At 36.8% G+C, this 18731-nt stretch overlaps 1 protein-coding gene across 1 annotated transcript in view; it reads right to left on the reverse strand.

Moving 5' to 3' along the window:
- NEGR1 (neuronal growth regulator 1) overlaps positions 1 to 18731 on the reverse strand; it is an 859960-nt gene that overhangs the window by 166627 nt on the left and 674602 nt on the right. Inside the window, exon 6 of the mRNA XM_059135811.1 lies at positions 10279 to 10430. Coding sequence (XP_058991794.1) covers positions 10279 to 10430 — 152 coding nt within the window. The remainder of the gene's footprint in view (positions 1 to 10278; positions 10431 to 18731) is intronic.

Genomic DNA, 18731 nt, shown 5'->3' on the forward strand with positions numbered 1-18731 from the left:
GTTGGCATGTTTTCATTTTTACAAAATCTTAATAGCCACCGCTCCCATATATACAAGGTCACATTTTGGCCTAATTTGTTATAAGGGTTAGACTTTTGTGAAATAGCAAGCAAGAAGATCTATTCTAGTGCCTTTTCATAGGTTATTGGCCGACAGAATTGAAACTGTGAACATAAAGGAAATTTCCCCGGAGAGTAAAATTCTTTGTAGAGATGACAAAATGATTAGGCCAGCAGTGCTATTGAGCTAAACTTTATGGAAACTCACCACAGAGCAAAATGCATTAAAATACTTTTTTTCCCTGTCAATAAAAAATAATTTCAGTTTCAATGACAAAAATGTACGGAAGGGGAAAATATTGGCAGCGTTTCTACTTTGTTAAGGAGTAAGTGTAACTGTTTTTAATAACAACTAATACATAAATACCATTTCTTTTAAACGCACATAGATTTTTTTTAGAATCTTAAAGTATGATAGCTGAAAGAGAATTTGAGTATATTTTATCTCTTCATTTTATAGATGAGGAAACTGAGGCCAGAGAAGTGGTTTACTTAAGGACTTCTCCAAGTAAAGGCAAGAACCTAAATTGCCTGTCTCTTAGGCAATGATCCCTAATAAAATTTTACGGTTAATTTTGAAACTCCTTTTGATTTCTCAGTATCTTTTTGGTACCTAATTCCCAAAACCTGCTACATTTCAATGCTGATCAATGACAACAGCAAATGCCAAAGCTGCGTTCTCCCCTTGGCATTTACTGACCCTTTGTCAACCATGGGGATATATGCATAGCTTCAGTAGCTTGAGGATGCAGCTGTCAAATTGCCTCTTAACCTGAGAGAAACACATCAGTAGAGTAATTAATCTTGTACAACCCTCTCTATCAACCTGACCACCTTTTTTTTTCTTTTCATCATTACAAGTGAATGTTTATGTGCATGGCTGATTTAATTAATAATTCTAATAAAAGAGACAGTATCATAGCGATATACATAAGTACATGAATAAATGAATTAAAGAACCAGCGCTGTCCTCGAATACCCAGTGAGATAAAGTTATACAGTTACTGGGGTTATCCTTCAATGTTCGGATCATCCATACCAGGAAAGAAAGAAAAGGAAACTGACGTTTAATGAGGTACCATATTAGCTATTTTACATACCGTGCATCATTTGATCTTCACCAGAACCAGATAAAACTAAGTTATTTCCCCTATTTTATAGATGGGACAACTGAAGTTTAAAGATGGGGATTGTGAGAATAACATGCGACATCCCAAAGAGGGAACTATGGCTTTGACTCAGATCCATTTGCTTTCGAAGCATTCGGTACTTGGCATGTGTAGCAGAAAGAGCATTGGAACAAGAATAGGAATTGCAGGGTTGTCTGCTCTGACAATATACAACTTTGAGCTCCCTCACCTATAAAGTGAAAGAACTGGTCTAGACCGAAAGTTTTCAAACCGAATCTCGCGCAACTCTGTGGCTTTTTGATGGGCCTCAGGGTCACTGTGCAGTGTGATATGGAGGAAAAAGACAGGATTTTCCACATTCCAATGTGATATGGAGGGAAAAAGGCCTCTGGGTCACTGTGCAGTGTGATATGGAGGAAAAAGACAGGATTTTCCACATTTACCTCCCAATCAACAATGAACTCCAGTTTTATCTTTGTTCTATACCAAGGGCTTGCATCAGGTATTTTGGGGGAAAGAAAGGAATCCACTGCTTTAAAAAGTTGGTGAAAAACGAAGTAGGTAAAGCTGAGACTACTCTAGGTTTAAAGTTCTGCCATTTGACATGGCTAACTGAGGCACTGTTGGCGTCTGTGTTTGGCTCTTACTAGTGGGGACTTGGTGAACTGGAGCTCCACCAGTTCCAACCTATTGGGTATTGTCTCTCATGGAAGGCACCGAATGCCTATTTTGTGTCTAGCTTCTTGAGAACACACAAGGCTTCTAGGAATAAGGTCAGGGAGGAAAAGATCTTCTTGCTTCCCTCATACTGCCTTTCAGCAAATTTGTATATTTCCATTATGTGTGTGACTATTATGTATGTGTGTATTTCAGTTTAGCCGAGTGCCATTCAGTGTGTTGATGTAGCTTTGATATCAAAGTCCAGCTACAATTGCAAACCTAATTTTTGTCAAATATTTATTTCCAGAACATCCAGGGAAGGCTTTCCATTAACATCTTAAAGCTGTGAGGATAAAGCTAGTTGGCTCACGTAGCACACTGTCTTCAATAATCACCAAGTCTAAATTTATTACTGCCTCTTTCAACCAAAATGAAATTCCTATCTCTTTTAAGCTCCAGGAGGGGAGATCAATTTCAATCTAAAATATGAATCATTCAAATTTGTGGTACCACCTTTCACATGGAATCAGGGTTCATTATAATACACAAAAGTAACAGAGAGCCCATACAGTTGCTTACTGGCATGTGGGGACATTTGAAGCAAGCAGAGCGCTGAAATATTACTTGCAAGGGCACAGCTGGCTCCATATTCAACAAATCAGTCAAAAAATAACGTTTGCCTGCCTCAGTCGGATCTAAACAAGGAAAAACTGTTATGCCAGCCACATTCTTACTTTCTTCAATAGCCTCTTCCATTTTCCTTTTGGATACCAGCTATTGACTTTTTTTTTTTTTTTTTTTTTTAATCTCAAAAAGAAGGTGTCCATCAAATTAAACAGACTGGGAAGAAATATCCTCTAACATGAAAGGAGATTTTCCAGAAACTTAAATAGCATTGATTGTATAAAACATTTGAAATTGGAACTTCATTATTGTCTCCACAGGGTTGCTAAGGCAGGGAAAAGACAAAGTTTGGGTGAGTCCTTTGAATATTGTATGTGTAATTTTTCTGAGGCAAATGCTTTATTATTTGAATAAATGCATGTGTGTGCACATACACACACACACACACACACACACAAGAAAAGAAGTCCTTATCACATCATTAGGACCTATATTCTAGCAAGAGGTTTGACTCCCCACTTTTGGAAACACAAGAAAGAGGAATTTGGCACCCACACAATGGAGCAGTATTATTGTTATCTATATAAGTCTGTATGCAAGGACTCTACTAATATTAAAACTTGACTTGTCCCAGATATTTTCATACATTAGGTCTCAAGAGAAAGGTGTATTAAACCAAAGCTATGTGATTTTTAAGCACTTTGTTTATATGGCTAAGCTTTTTTCCTTCTTAACTAATTCTTTTTCCTTATTTAGCTTTAGATTGTGATTCTTTGTGTCTTATATGAACATCTTTTTTTTTTTTTGAGAAGATGAGAAACAAAGCATATACAACATAGTTTACCTATAGAAATGACTTCTATGTTACTGAATTACAATCAAATAATTATGCAAATTTGATGAATTGGATCCGTAGATGGCAGGATGAGATCATTCGGTTCACATTCTTTAAGGGGAAGACTTAAAGGAATCATCTCTTTCAGTTGCTCATGTTCAGGAAATGAGAAACACAACTGAAAAATAATATAAAATCCCCCAAATTTCTGAATCCCCAATTTTTTTTTTTACTTAATAAGGAATTTTGCTATGAATAGTTGGCATGCTGTCATCTATTATTAATTTTGTTAAAGCACTTCTTCCCTGAGGCTGGTCTCTACTGATCTGCAGATATTTTTCTCTATCTTTTACACACACACACACACACACACACACACACACACACACATTTTCAATGCAGGCTATATTTCAGAAATTTCTGGACAGATAACCTACAAGGGGAGGGATTCATTGTATACTAGGTTTCCCATAGTTTTCCTAACATAAATTTTGCTTTCCCCTAACTTGAGAAATTATATATTCCTTACCTAAAGTAATTCTACTGATGAAGTTACTAACATCTCTGCTTAGAATTAGAGTCCTCTTGGGGCACCTGGGTCGCTCAGTGGTTTAAAGCCTCTGCTTTCGGCTCAGGTCATGATCCCAGGGTCCTGGGATCGAGCCCCACATTGAGCCCCACATTGGGCTCTCTGCTCAGCAGGAAACCTGTTTCCTCCTCTCTCTCTCTGCCTGCCTCTCTGCCTGCTTGTGATCTCTGTCTGTCAAATAAAAAAATAAAATCTTAAAAAAAAAAAAGAATTAGAGTCCTCTTACTATTATAGTCTAAAGCCTACAGGCTATGGAAGGCAAAGGGGTTTAAGGTGACTTCATTTTAAATTAGTCCTTTCTTGTTTCTCTGGGACTGAAGAAAAATGCAAGAAAAGAGGCTCACAAACTGAAAATGAAGGAGATTTGCAGAAGAACAAGAATCATGGGAAGGATGATTCACCAAAAACTGATGTACTGCTTCTTTGCCATTGTTGGTCAGGAAGGGGGTGAGATACACATGGCCACCAGACCTATTAATCATAAAGCAAGCCCAATTCAGACCAGGCGCTAAAGTGCCAAGGCAGATCATCAGCCTGTGTTCTTCCTTTCAGTGGTTAGTTTTCAGAATTTTCTGATCTGCTGTAGCACAGGACACTGCTGAACATCCCTCTTCTTGAAGAAGTATCCTCCTGTGGCTACCATGACACTGATCTTCCTCTGGCATCTCTCCACACTGAATCCATGAGCTTCTACAGGATGGTTAAACTCAACTGCTCATTCCTCAATGCTGATTTTACTTGGATGTTGGTAGGATACATGACTCAGCTTTTTGCTATACATGACTGAAATGACCACCTCTATTCTGATAATTTCCAAATTGTATCTCCATTCTGGACTTTACATCCAACTACCTACTGAACATTGCTTCTAGTTGAGGTACTTTTCTTCTTTCAACCTCTAAAATTAAAGTCACTTTCTTCTTTCAATCTCTCCCTACTCCCCAAATCTGAAAATGCTAATCCTCTTCTCATGTTCTTTCTTGATTATTCTTACCCTACTAAATGTTAGGAATTACCTGGACTCCTTCAGTTCCCTTCTTATTCTCTCCACATTTGGTCATTAACTCTCTTAATTTCTCTCCACTCTCTCACCTCTGCCCCTCTTTATGTGGAATTATCTTCTTTTAAATGTAATACTTGGTTTTAGCCCTCACATTACCTAAGAATGTCTTTCAGAAAGGAAATCTGCTCATGTCCTTCCTTTATTGAAAATCCTTCAGTGGCTCTCCAAAACCAGAAGGATAAAGTCCAAGCTCATTTGCAGCCCTTCCTGTCCAAATTCTACATATTTCTAATTCCACTGAGAGATGATGTCCAGTCCTTCCTCAGTACTCTCTTCTCCCACTTTTTACTCTTACCCTATAAAGATACTACCATGTCTTCAAATGTATCAGATTGTTTCACACTGCTGTGTCTTTAGAATTGGCTGGTTCATATTAGAATATTCCCACTCCCAGCCCTGTAACCATTTCACACCCAGACTCAATCCTACCATATCCTTTGTTCATGGGACATCTCTACAGTTCTCCCTCAGTCACTAAGACTGAGTTGATCATTATCTCATTTGTGCCACTGTGGTCATGATTGTTCTTGAATGAACTCTTCAAGTGTCTGTCTTTGAAAATGATACAATGGTAGTGAAAATGAAATTCTGAGTTGTATCTTAGTTATAATTCTCAAAGTGATATTACCTAACCTGGATGACAGTCCTTTCATGGCCCTCAAGACCAGATTCAAAGCCTCTTCTCTGCCCTGGTATGCTACCATTCCTGAACTGCATTACAGATGTCTTTCGTATTCCTCTCCTCTCATTCATCTGAGGGAACTCTCTAAGGATTGGTTTCCAGATCCTTAATTCTTTTCTTTTCTGTGTGGGTACACACACACACACACACACACGTACATATACATATATATGTATATATATACATACACATGTGTATATACATATATATACACACATATATACATATATATGAACATTGTAGGCAATATATATATTATATAATATATATATATATATAATGAATGAAGGTTGTTGCTATTGAATAAATTATTTAATCCTGAAAATAAAACAATTGTTATAGTTTTGCCTTTACTTTTTGAATCTCCTAGATATCTGAACTTCTATGCAGCAAACATCATATTTAATCTAGAATCAGTGCCACAAAGACTGGTCCCTGCACTGACTAAGGATGAGGTTAAGTTACAAGCTAGAGTTGGGACATTATTTCAGATTTGCATGCCTTCTCCCTGGCTTGCCAGGGACAATTTACCATCTAAATCCTAGTAAAGTGTTGGGCACTGGGTCAACAAATAAAGTTAGCCATCTATATATTGCTTTGTGAACTGAGTGCTCTTAGGGGATATAATATAATTACAATGGATAACATTTATTGTTTACTTTGTTCCAGGCTGATGATAAATGCTTTACATGCATCATCCCATTTAATTTTTATCCTATAGATGGGAGCTGGTAGTGCCCTCATCTTATCAATGAATTAACCGAGGCTTTGCAGCATTTGCTTACTCAAAGTCACACATAACTGGTATGTAGTAAAAATGGGATTCAAACCCAGGCCTGCTTGACTCATTTTATATGAAACACACACACACACACACACACACACACACACACACACACACCAAAGAATGTTGCTTTTTTTTTTTTTTTCTTTAAATGGTCGTAGTTATAGCAAAGCTCTAAATTATTGCTTCTTGCCTTCTGTCTTCTTGGTGATCTAGGAAATGCAGGTACTAACAAACCAGGAGTAGACTGCCTCAGTCCAAGATTAATCCTAAGTAGTTATGGCCAGGGAGCTGATTCTGAGTGGCTAAAGCTTTGTTGGAAAGCTATTCTCAATCAGTTTGAGTGTTTGCTATGTATAAACAGTATACTAGGCGATGCACATTTCTGATAACCCTGTCTTTGAGTGTATGAACTATCAGGGATACAAACCATGAAAACATAGACATTTTCTTATTCATGGCATGTTCCAAATATCACCATGTACACAACTGACAGAATTTTTGGAGTCTCTTTCTTTTCTCTTGGATAAGAAAATGGGCAAGCTAGCTTTACATAGTCCCTTAACTATAGGAAGAGCTGATCTTCAGCAATAGATTTTTAACAGCTGGTCATAGTCCAATACTAGGTCAGCATACAACTGGCTTCATCTTGGATCAGTTTAAAAGTTGAAGACTCTTCCATTCATAGACCTTGTGAAGTAAAAGCTCTTCTCAAGCGACACAGTGTAATTTCCAGCTAGCATCATGTGGACTTCAAGAAAACTGTCTTTCCCCATAATATAGTTTGTAGATTCACAATGCCTATGTTGGATAACTATACCATCCAAAGAGAAAAGTCTTCAAAGGCAAAGGAAACTAAAGTGAAAATGAACTTTTGGGACTTCCACAGGATCAAAACTTCTGCACAGCAAAGTAAACAGTCAAAACAAAGAGGCAACCCACAGAATGGGAGAAGATATTCACAAATGACACAACAGATAAAGGGCTGACATCCAAGATCTATAAACAACTCCTCAAACTTAACACACACAAAACAGATAATCATGTCAAAAAATGGGCAGAAGGCATGAACAGACAGTTCTCCAAAGAAGACATACAAATGGTCAACAGACTCCTGAAAAAATGTTCATCATCATTAGCCATTAGGGAGATTCAAATCAAAACCACATTGAGATACCACCTTACACCAGTTAGAACGGCCAAAACTAACAAGACAGTAAACGACAAGTGTTGGAGAGGATGTAGAGAAGGGGGAACCCTCTTATACGTTTGTTGGGAATGCAAGTTGGTGCAGCCACTTTGGAAAACAGTGTGGAGACTCCTCAAAAAAAAAAAAAAACAAAAAAAACAAAAAAAACAGAGCTACCCTATGACCCTGCAATTGCACTACTGGTTATTTACCACAAAGATATAGATGTAGTGAAAGGGAAGGCCATCTGTACCCCAATGTTCATAGCAGCAATGGCGACAGTCACCAAACTGTGGAAAGAGCAAAAATGCTCTTCAACGGATGAATAGATAAAGAAGATATGGTTCATATATACAATGGAGTATTATGCCTCCATAATGAATACCCAACTTTTGTATCAACATGGACAGGACTGGAGGAGATTATGCTGAGTGAGATAAGAGTCAACTATCATATGGTTTCACTTCCTTGTAGAGCATAAGGAATAACAAGGAGAACATCTGGTCTACCTTAAACTCACAATAAGTGTTACTTGTAATCTTCCTGCTATTGTCTTGCATATTTAGAGATTACAAATACACGTTTTACATCTAAAACCCAGTTCATTCATTCATTTATTCTTTAGCCATTTAATCACTTATTCAATGCTTAACAAATTCATTTACTCCCCAAAGATGTATTGATTACCTATTAGATTAGATTACCTATTGATTACCATGCTTGGTGATATGAGAAATAACATAATGAGACAGGTATTGATCCTATATTCTTAACAAACATAATTTGGTGGAGAGAGATGAAATGCATATAAAAATAATTACTGTACAAAATAGAAATAGTGCAGTAAGAGCTTCAGATGAGGTCACACAAGAGTTCTGAATGTATAGATGCTTCTTCAGATTTCCAGGGCTATGCTCAAAATTACAGAAAAGATTTGCATATTATGTCTTTGTTGACAAATCAATCAAATTGTGCTAGTAGTTCATAGCATTGTTACATCCAGGAACCAACCGGGAAAGGGAGATGATCAGAGTCCATTCTAAAGACACCATGCTTAGAAGCCCTTTCAGCAGTGAGTTATTTCCAAATGGTTGCATTAAAGTTGCCAGAGCACCAAAAACACATAAGTGACATTTGTTCCTAATTTGTCACATTCATTAATGTTTCAGTTTCAAAAATCAGAATGTGATTTAGAAATTCAAATACCAAAAAGTTAATGTGTTATTAAGCCTTAAATTTTTTTTTTACTTTGCCTGTTTAATTCATTTATTCTTTCAGGTTCTTGAATATTTAAATCATTTAAAATATTAATGGTATATAAAAGAAGTATCAATATTTACATTAAATGGGATTTCACACTGCTCTGTAATATTTTTAATCATTTATATTATTCATAATTACATGAAAAATCATCCTCATGGAAGAAACTTAAGTTTATTATACTATAGGTATTGCATAGCAAGCAGTGTTTTTCAGAGTGTGGGTATTAAGAAATATTAAGTAATATTAAGCTAGAATAATAAGTGATATGTTGTTTTTAATATGTATATAAAGCAAATCCTTTTCAAATGATTATTTTCTACTAACAACTAATATATTTTAACTAATAAAAGAGGTACTTAAACTGTGGTAATTCAAAGTTCATAAATCATAGTTTTTACAGTATATTTTTAAGTAGCAGAAGTATTATATATCCCATCCTCACTTCTGCAAGATGGAAGTGATCATGTCTATGATGAATTACACAATATCCACATTTTTCAGAGACAGCTTATTATCACAGGATGATAACATAAATATATGTCAGCTTACTATAAAAATATTAACTACAAAAGATAAGAATGATTCAGATAATTCTGTGGAACTGAAAAGATAGTATATTCTGTCTAATCTTTGAATGTTTTAAGAAATACTCCACTTGAAAATTAGGAATATCTAATGGTTCTGAAAATGTGTTGTTTATTCAGCTCTTGAAAAGCACTAAAAGTAATTGTAGGAGAAAAACATCAGCTTAGGTTTCTCTCCATTCAAGCAATCCTCATGTTTGTTCTTCCTTTTTCATTTCTAGTCCTTAGAAATGGACTAGGAACCAAGATATACTAGAATATTTATTTAAGCAAAACCTTAAGTTGTATTTCAAATACAATTTTGAGTAAAAGCATTACCTGCATGGACAAAATACTCTGTCCATGACCATTTACTTACTCTTTCACTTTATATATGGCATGTGAAATTTTCACTATTCCAAGATGAATGTCTAAACAAAACCAACCAAAAGTAAATTCAACTGAAATTAGCCTATGCTTAAGGACACTGTAATATATTTTTACAAACAAAACAAAACCAAAACAAACAGAAGCCCACCAAACCATCTTCAGTCAGAAGACATTTTTCAGTGGGTCCTATCATTTTGGAAATTTTCCCCTTTTCTCAGCTCCAAAACACTTTTCTAAACATATGTGGACTTCAAGAGGAATTCAAAAAATTCTCAAACACCCATACCATTTAGGGGCCAAGTTTCCTCTGTGTAAGGGATGTGTCACATCAGGCTGAGTTCTAAAATGAACATACACCATTCTCACGTTTTATTTCTGCTGATGGACTGGAACCAAGGCCCCCCCCCCCCCCCACCGGGAGCATTTTGGCAACACTGTATTACTTACGGTTGAGAGGCAGGCTCGCATTGGTTGTGCCCAGCTTGTTGGCAGCCACACAAGTATAGTTGCCGAAGTGCTCCTGTGTCACATTGGTAACAGTGAGAATGGATCTTGTGCTAAAGTTTTGAATAATGATTCCTTGTTGGCCATTGAAAAGCCTAGAAGACAAAATAAACTCTAGGTAAATATGCATTGTGAATACCATTTTTAGTTTTATCTTTATTGGGGTTGTCATGGCAACTCATAGACAGTTTTGTCCACACTCGTGTTAGCATATAATGTGATCATATATTTTCCTTACATTAGTAGATATCAGGGAGGAGAAGCTGGTTGACAACTGTAGATTGTTCCTAAGGGAGGATTTGTGCTCTACAACAAACTGAATTTCGATTTCCACATGTCCTATTCATACATTGATTTGCATTTTAGAAAACTAAACACATCACAGCAACAGCATCTCATCTGTTAATGTCGAGAAAGAGTAAAGCAAATGAAATATAATGATTTTACTAAAAATGCAAACTGACGGTTTCTAAAAAAGTTGGCTAGGATACGTCTAAGCCATCTCAGATGATATCAGATGACTCCCATGAAAGTTAACCCCACAACTGTGATAAGATGGTTCTGAGTCTAGGGTCAACACCACTTTGCTGCTGCCATGTACGAACCAGACAGATGACTTGCTTTTAAACCTAGAGAAAAAGCAGCAGTCTAGCATTGAGAAGAGCATTTCAAGTTGACTCTCATCTTGGCCACATATTAGGGATGTGGCTGGGAAAGTCTTCTAACCTTTCTGGGCCTCAGTATAAGATTCTATTTTCCCCAATTCCACCCTGACTACCCAAAAATCTTTCTCCAGGCTTACCAGCAGAGGTCTCACTCTCCAAGAGGCTGGCAGAGCACCACTGTTCTCAAGGCTTGCCAAGCCCACTCTGGTTCACTCTTTTCCTGATCTGCATACAATGGTCATCAGCCCCTTGTATCTCTGCCAGCCGGATCCTTCCCTCCTCACTCAGTTCTGATCTGTGTCTTATGTTTCCTACGCTAATGCTCCTTAAATGACTCTTTTCCTTTCTCTCTGTGCATGTTTCTCTCAAAATTGTGAGATTTCTAAAACCAAAGTCACATTCTTGCACATTCTGCTACTCTGTAGTAATTTCCAGGCACACAGGTCTTTTTAACCCAAATAAATTGTACTGGTTTAAATTCCTCAAAAGGTAGGGCCATATGGACATACGTTATTTTATATTTGAGTCCCGCAAAGCACTTAATACTAAAAAAAAAAAAAAAAAAAAAAAAAAGTTTGGGGTGCCTAAGTGGCTCAGTTGGTTAAGCGTCTGCCTTCAGCTCTGGTTGTGATCTCCAGGTCCTGGGATTGAGACCCAGGTCATGTTAGGTCCCTGTTCAGTGAGGAGTCTGCTTCTCCCTCTCCCTCTGCCTCTCCCCTGCTCTCTTTCTCTCTCTCTCACAAATAAAATCTTAAAAAAAAACAAAAAGGCAAAAAGTTCATAGATCAACAGTATTGGGTGACATCCCCACAACACAGGGACCGGTAAGCCCCTCGAGAAATTCTCTTTCTAAATATGAATTCTGAAATAATGAGGATGCCAACCAGACGATAACATCTCCCTAACTAATCCCAAAGTTTACGATGAAAAGATGTGCTGATCTCAATATGGGCTATGTAAGTTCATAGCCCAAATGGCATGGTATTTTTCCTTAATATGTTCAGGTTTTAGTACTAAATATTTCTTTAATCATGAAGATGCTAATAAATGGCATTCTCCTGAGAGTTTAGGTTGAACTCCTTTGCATTACATTATGTGACTTGCATCTGAATTTAGATAAAATATACTGTAGCTACACGCAGATTAAAATAAGCAGCCATGCTTGATTAGCCTGGGGATTACTTATATTTCATGTAATAGCTGAATTTGACTTATCCAAAACTCAAACTTTAATCAGATTAATAAAACTCTGAGCTAAATAAACATTGAAAAACCTTAACTTGAGCAATAAACCTAATGATCTGCAACTCTGACACAAGAAAATAGGGCATAAAATATCAAGGATATGGCAGTTTTTAACTCTCCTATCTTATATTGCAAATCTATCAACATTTATGCCAAAAATATCATCATGATTATTGTATATTTTCCTGCATCACATTAATAACTTTATTTTTAACCAATTACTATATGCTATGTATAAAAATTCACAGCTTCATTGTCCAGAGAGCTTTGGCATTATGGCCCAAATCTATCTGACCATGTCTATGCTAGGGACACATTCTCCAGAGGACTCAGCAACTCCCTGGACTACTAAATCCTTATAGTGCCCCACTTACCAAAACTAAGATTCATTTTGCTGCTAAAGAACTAAGAAGAAATTAGTCAGGGTCTTCATTTGGCTAGACCCTAGGGAGAAAATCTCAAGGGGGTTGAGTCAGTAACTTGATGGGATTGTTTGCTTATGTTCCTTCAGGCTGTCTTTCTAGCTGGCTTCTAATTCTCTGCCCTTCAGTGTGTCGGAGGGCAAAGCCCCAGATGTTGCAAAATCATGTAGCATGTCCACACTCTGTATGTGTAGACCCATTCTTGGTCTCTGGCCAGCGCTGCTTTGTGCATCCTCATTGAGGGGCACGTCATTAGAAATTCCTGCTGCTCTCCTCAGCCTGTCAGGTGATGATGGCCTATAAATAGGAAAAGTTACCTTTCCCGGGGGATGTACTTCCCTCTAGAGGAAGCTACCTTTCTGAAATTACTGGAGAAGTCCAAAATGTCCTTTCTTCTAGAGTTTGGAGTTTTAGAAATGCCAACTCCTCAAATACACTCTAAGAACATATTTTTATCCAGTAGATGGCTGAAATAGACCTTCCAAAGTTGATCTTGAGGCAGAAAGACTTCTGAGATGGTATATATCTCAGGAGGTATATTTCTGTGATTTTCCTGCAAGAATCCTGAGAGCACATGGAGTGAGGGGTTTTCTCACCCATTCAAATCAATTCTGAAAATTGCCATTGCTACAAAGATGAGTCCTATGCTTAGGTGATTAGGGACTTGGCTGGGTAACACATGTCTTTGAAAATCTTTGGAGGCCCCTCAGGAGATCAAAGCTGAAGAGAAGAATCAATCAAACAGGTGTTTACAACTAAGTTTATGTCAGTCACAATGGGGACCCTGTTAAGATGAATTCTTCTACCTTTAGTTACCAGATATAGAAATTTGAACCACACTTATAATTCCCATCATGTCTGTCTTTAATGTAATTTCAATCTTTGACTAAAAACAAATAAAAAAGTGCTCTTTAGTTGATATTTTTCTTTATCAAACAGTTTTATTCCAAAATGGTTGGATATAGTTATATTTTCTGTAAAAAGAATAATTTTTTATCAACTTTTATCATATTCGACAAATTAAATTGTTATTCTGTGTTAAAGAAAATTCTTGTTAGCTTTCAAACATGCCTATTAACAGAAGGACCCTTGCCCCACTGAATTTCTCATATCTATCCCAGACTTGTTTGAAACCAGACTTCCTTAAATCAGTGATGTGAAATTTTAAAGTGACAACTCAAGCAATAGTTTACAGTACACCTTGCAATAAAACCAGAGAACTAAATCCAGAATACTGCCTTATTTGGAGTTCTCTCCTTTCTCTAAATACTTAAGTTTTTCAAGTTCTAGGAGAATTGTTCTTGTATTGACTCAGATTACAGAATAAGAGACATTTTCATATAGTCTTTTCCCCCAAAGAGAGGAAAGCAATTCTATTGGATTAGTGGTTAAATACAGTATTCCTTCCTCAGAAGTAGATCAGCAGCATTTGGCACTTGCCTAGAAATTTCTGAGCATTTTTATTTTTTGCATTTTTACCTTTCAATGGATCCTATGGCTATGAGATCCTTCCATTACTGTGGAGCTTGTTGTCCTGTACCCTCTACACCTATGGTAGTTTGTTCCATACTGCTTGGATCAGAATGTTTGTGTCCTCCCCAAATTCATATGTTGAAAACTTAAGCCCCAAAGATGATGGCAATAGTGGCTGGGACCTCTGGAAGATGTTTAAAAATCATGGAAGTGAAACCATGATGAACGGGATTAGTGCCTTATAAGAGGTTCCAGAGACCTCCCATAGCGTCTTCTGTCTTGTAAAGATGCAGTAAGATGTCTGTGACCTAGAAGAGGACCCTCTCCAGACCATGCTTGCACCCTGATCTTGGACTTCTAGCTTCCAGAAGTATGAAATAACTCTCTGTTGTTTATAAGCCACCTAATCCGTGGTATTTTGTTATAGCAGCCTGGATGGACAAAGACACATACTGAAGACCATTGCCCTCACTCTTCTTCCTTCTGCCTTTTATTAATGCTTCATAAATCTGTGAACTGCAGGCTATCTGTCCCGCCAGCAGATGATGAGGTAACTCATAAATAACACAGCCTGACCAAATAACTAGTTCTGAATTAGAAGAGGCCCTTATATTTTCAAGTGTCAGTTAGAAAGGAGTACCACATAGAAAGCATAATAACGAAGGATATTTATATATCGGACTCATGAAATGTTCATGAAATTTACAATCATAGCATCTCTCAGGTAGTAACTAGGATAGACAGAAGAGTCCACTGAAATATCCAACAGCAAAACTGACCACAAAGCCACTGGCACTGATTGTTAAGACTGCAAAGTTAAATGGAACAGCCCTACCAGACCTCATTCATTTTATATATAAATTGAGCCTCATGACACATTTTGGGACTACCATTTACTATCTGCCTTTCCAGGTTAGGAGTAACAAGAAATATTCTAGAAAAATTTCAGGTGCAAATAGTCACTGAAATACTTCACTGTGAATACAGGAAATATATACAAGTGTATCAGACAACAACATTTAAAATATTAAAGCAAATTGAAATAGGAGTGGGAGATGTTCTCAAGTGATAATAGATCTTTTATCAGACTAGAATACAAGGAAATATGATAATAATATGTCATGTTATAAGAAAATATGACAATAATGTATCATGTTATATAACTGGATAAGATTTTTATGATCATATTAATTGATCTTTGGGTGGTAGTATAGCAGACATGGAAGACAGTAGGGGACAGAAAGTAGTTCTTGAGTCATAAGAATTATATGTACAAAGAAAAGGAATGTTATTTCCAACAATGGATTGCAGCCTTCTGACTTCTAAGAAGTGGTATGAATCAAGGATACAACTCAAGAAGAAGAGCTTCAGAAAAATTCATGGTTGATAGTAAAAATGTCACATGTGATATGTTCTTAATGGAAATGAAGTTTTATTTGGTCATCAAATGATGATTAAATACCTCCCATGCTGAAGGCACTGAGTTAAGAATCAAAGGGTGGGGGGGAGACAAGTAAAACATAGTTCTATATAAGGACCTTGGCTACAATTAAAAATGTGAAGATGAAAATTATTAAATTAAAAAATTTAAAAACAAAACAAAAATGTGACGATGACACTGAGATGGTATATTGGTCCTTGCACAACACATCTCAATGCCTCTCTCAATGACAGAATTCTAGCTTACGTATATTTTGGCTCTGAATCATGGCCATATTTCTACTCTTTTTAATGTAAGCAGGAATGCCTTATGTATGTGGAAAATGTTAGCTGTTCTCAACATATTTATTATTGAAGTAATCTAACATGAAAGAATTCCAATGTTGTACAAAAAAATTTTGGTGTGAAGAGTATGGGAAACTGACATTCAGAAAACATTTTAGCATTTTCAAATGTATGTCAACTAATCTTCATAGCAGCCCTACGAGGTAAGCTTTACTAGTCCCATTTTACAGATGAAAAGAAAAAAGAAGTTTAGAAAGATTAAGTTAATTTATCTTCTATCATCTGGTAAGTGGTAGAACCAACATTCAAACCCAGATCTTCTGACTCTTGGTATTGTCCCATTTGAATACCAGTAGCAACTGGTATTCAAATCATTAAGTAGAAACCAGGTATTGTGTTTGAGTTTGGAAAGACATGGCAGAAATCATGAGTGATTTCAGAAAATTGAGTCAAGACAGGGAATAGAACAAGTGGAGCCGAATCACCAAGTAACATGTGGTATCTGTACTAGGAAAGCCAGATCCAACCCATGGGGTGAATCTAATGGGACAGAAAAAAAAATAATTAAGGTTAGTTCAGCTATGTTTTTGCAGATTCCCTGGACCAGAGGTTTCTTAACTACCTGTGTGAGGCTTAACTATGCCCATCAGTCTCTTGTAGTAGTTACCTTTTGCTCCCAGTGGAGTCACCCTTTCAGGCTACTTACATTCCCAAGATGAGAGGTATGAAATGGTCCAAGACTCTTTCTTCCTCTAACTACCTGCCACACAAAAAATACCTTCAGCATTGATTATTATTTTTTCTTCTCCTAGGTTCAATAAATATTTGGGTTGTAGTAAATTCTCTCCATAGTGTATATGTGCAATACAGTCAAGGATGACAGAAAACAAAACAAAATAAAACATAACATAGATGAGTGGCAAGAATGCAGTAATTTTTTTTTAAGATATTATTTATTTATTCGACAGACAGAGATCACAAGTAGGCAGAGAGGCAGGCAGAGAGAGAGGAAGGGAAGCAGGCCCCTGCTGAGCAGAGAGCCAAACCCAGGGCTTGATCCCAAGACCCTGGGATCATGACTTGAGCCAAAGGTAGAGGCTCAACCCACTGAGCCACCCAGGCGCCCCAAGAATGCAATAATTTTAAGTAAGTTTAAAATTGGCTCTGAAGTTCAAGTCCTAGTGATGCTATGGAGTTACTGTGTCCTTTCTGAGTTGGTCAAATCACCAGCAAATTAAAAACTTCTCTTTAGCACACAATTTCAGGTGCAAATTTTCATATATTTGCATTACTTTTGATTACCATCCATATTCCCCATTAGCATGTAGCTCCATTAAGACAAGCTTCCTAATTTTTGTTATACATTGTATTCTGAGCATGGAGCACAATATTGGGAACTTAATAGGTGTATGATAAGTAGTTATTGTATGCTCGACTGCATGAATTCTGCTTTTACATTTTTGTCTTGCTTAGTTTTTTCATCTGCAAAATGGAAAAAATGAAGCCAATCTCAAAGTGTTGACATAAGAATGGTTTTTAAATGTATACAATGTAATATCTACACACACACACACACACACACACACATCAAATGCAGTAGGCACTAGAAATATGATAGGTGTTATTATTGTTCAATGATAGGGTCTGTTTCTTAGACAGAACAGATACATTTCCTCTCAGATGGCAGCAAAATATTAAATATTGAAAATACAGGAAATTATTTTTAAAGGAGAGATCTGCGACAGTGACTGAAAAGATCATAGCATCATGATTTCAAGATGTGCCAAATTCAGTCTCAATTACATGTGTATTATCAACCTCATCTAGGTTTTCCATAGATATGCAGGGTAGAGAAAAAAAAAATAAAAGTAAAAAGAAGGAGGAATAAGAACTCTTAGATACCAGAGAGAAATGAAAATTGATGTGAACATGCTGCTATAGCAACCTATTGGTTTACTGTGCTGCTTGGTACTTAAGGCTTGAATACAATATGATATCATTTATTCCTAGGAACAGACCGAAGAATATCATGCATCAATGTCTCAGCCCCAAGGGGTATCTATCTTTAGTTGCACATTTGAATAAATTAATGTATTATAATATATTAGGACATTTTAATGATTTTAGACTTTATTAGGCTATTTAAAATGTATGTCTTGTTTACTTTGTCAATTTTAATGAAATTAATAATTTTAGATTAGAGACCTTTGGGCTGCCTTACTTGTGACAATTTGGTTCACACGGGGAAGATACTGCCTTTAACTTTACATCAAGTAAACAAAGGCTATAGTGCAGGTGTCAATCCTCCCCTGACTGCAGCGAGTCTCGTATCCCTGACAACCTGGCCTACGACTGGATTTTTTCCCCTTTGCTTGAATGGCTTTTCTAATATCAATGTGCCCATGATTTTAATGTCAAATTTCATCCCACAATAAACCAACACAACTATTTTGCAGAGATCACATTCACAAAAAAGAAATCCTGAAAAGTCAGAACTGAGCAACAGAAACCAGCCTCTTTCCTGCAATCACATACTGGGTTTACCACGTCCTGCAATCTAAGGTGATGGATGATATTGTACTAATATTCTCTTCTCAATGTGAAAATGTGTGAAAATAAGAATGGCTCTGTTTCTTCAGGATTAAAAGGCCACAACTCACTCTTGCAACAGATGCCGGGAACACAATGGCGAACAGGGCAAAACCCTCACTCTCAGGGAGGTTACAGATTAGGAGAGAGACCAGTAAACAAGCTGAACATCATCTAAAAAGTGCCCTGATAGAGGTAAGAACAACAGGAGTACATCTGGAGAGACGCCCTTCCAAGTAAAAAGGGGTCTGGGTAGTTTTCTGAGAGAAGGTCACAC

The sequence above is a fragment of the Mustela lutreola genome, chromosome 10 (genome assembly GCF_030435805.1).
Source record: "Mustela lutreola isolate mMusLut2 chromosome 10, mMusLut2.pri, whole genome shotgun sequence".
In the NCBI taxonomy this organism is placed as follows: Eukaryota; Metazoa; Chordata; class Mammalia; order Carnivora; family Mustelidae; genus Mustela; species Mustela lutreola.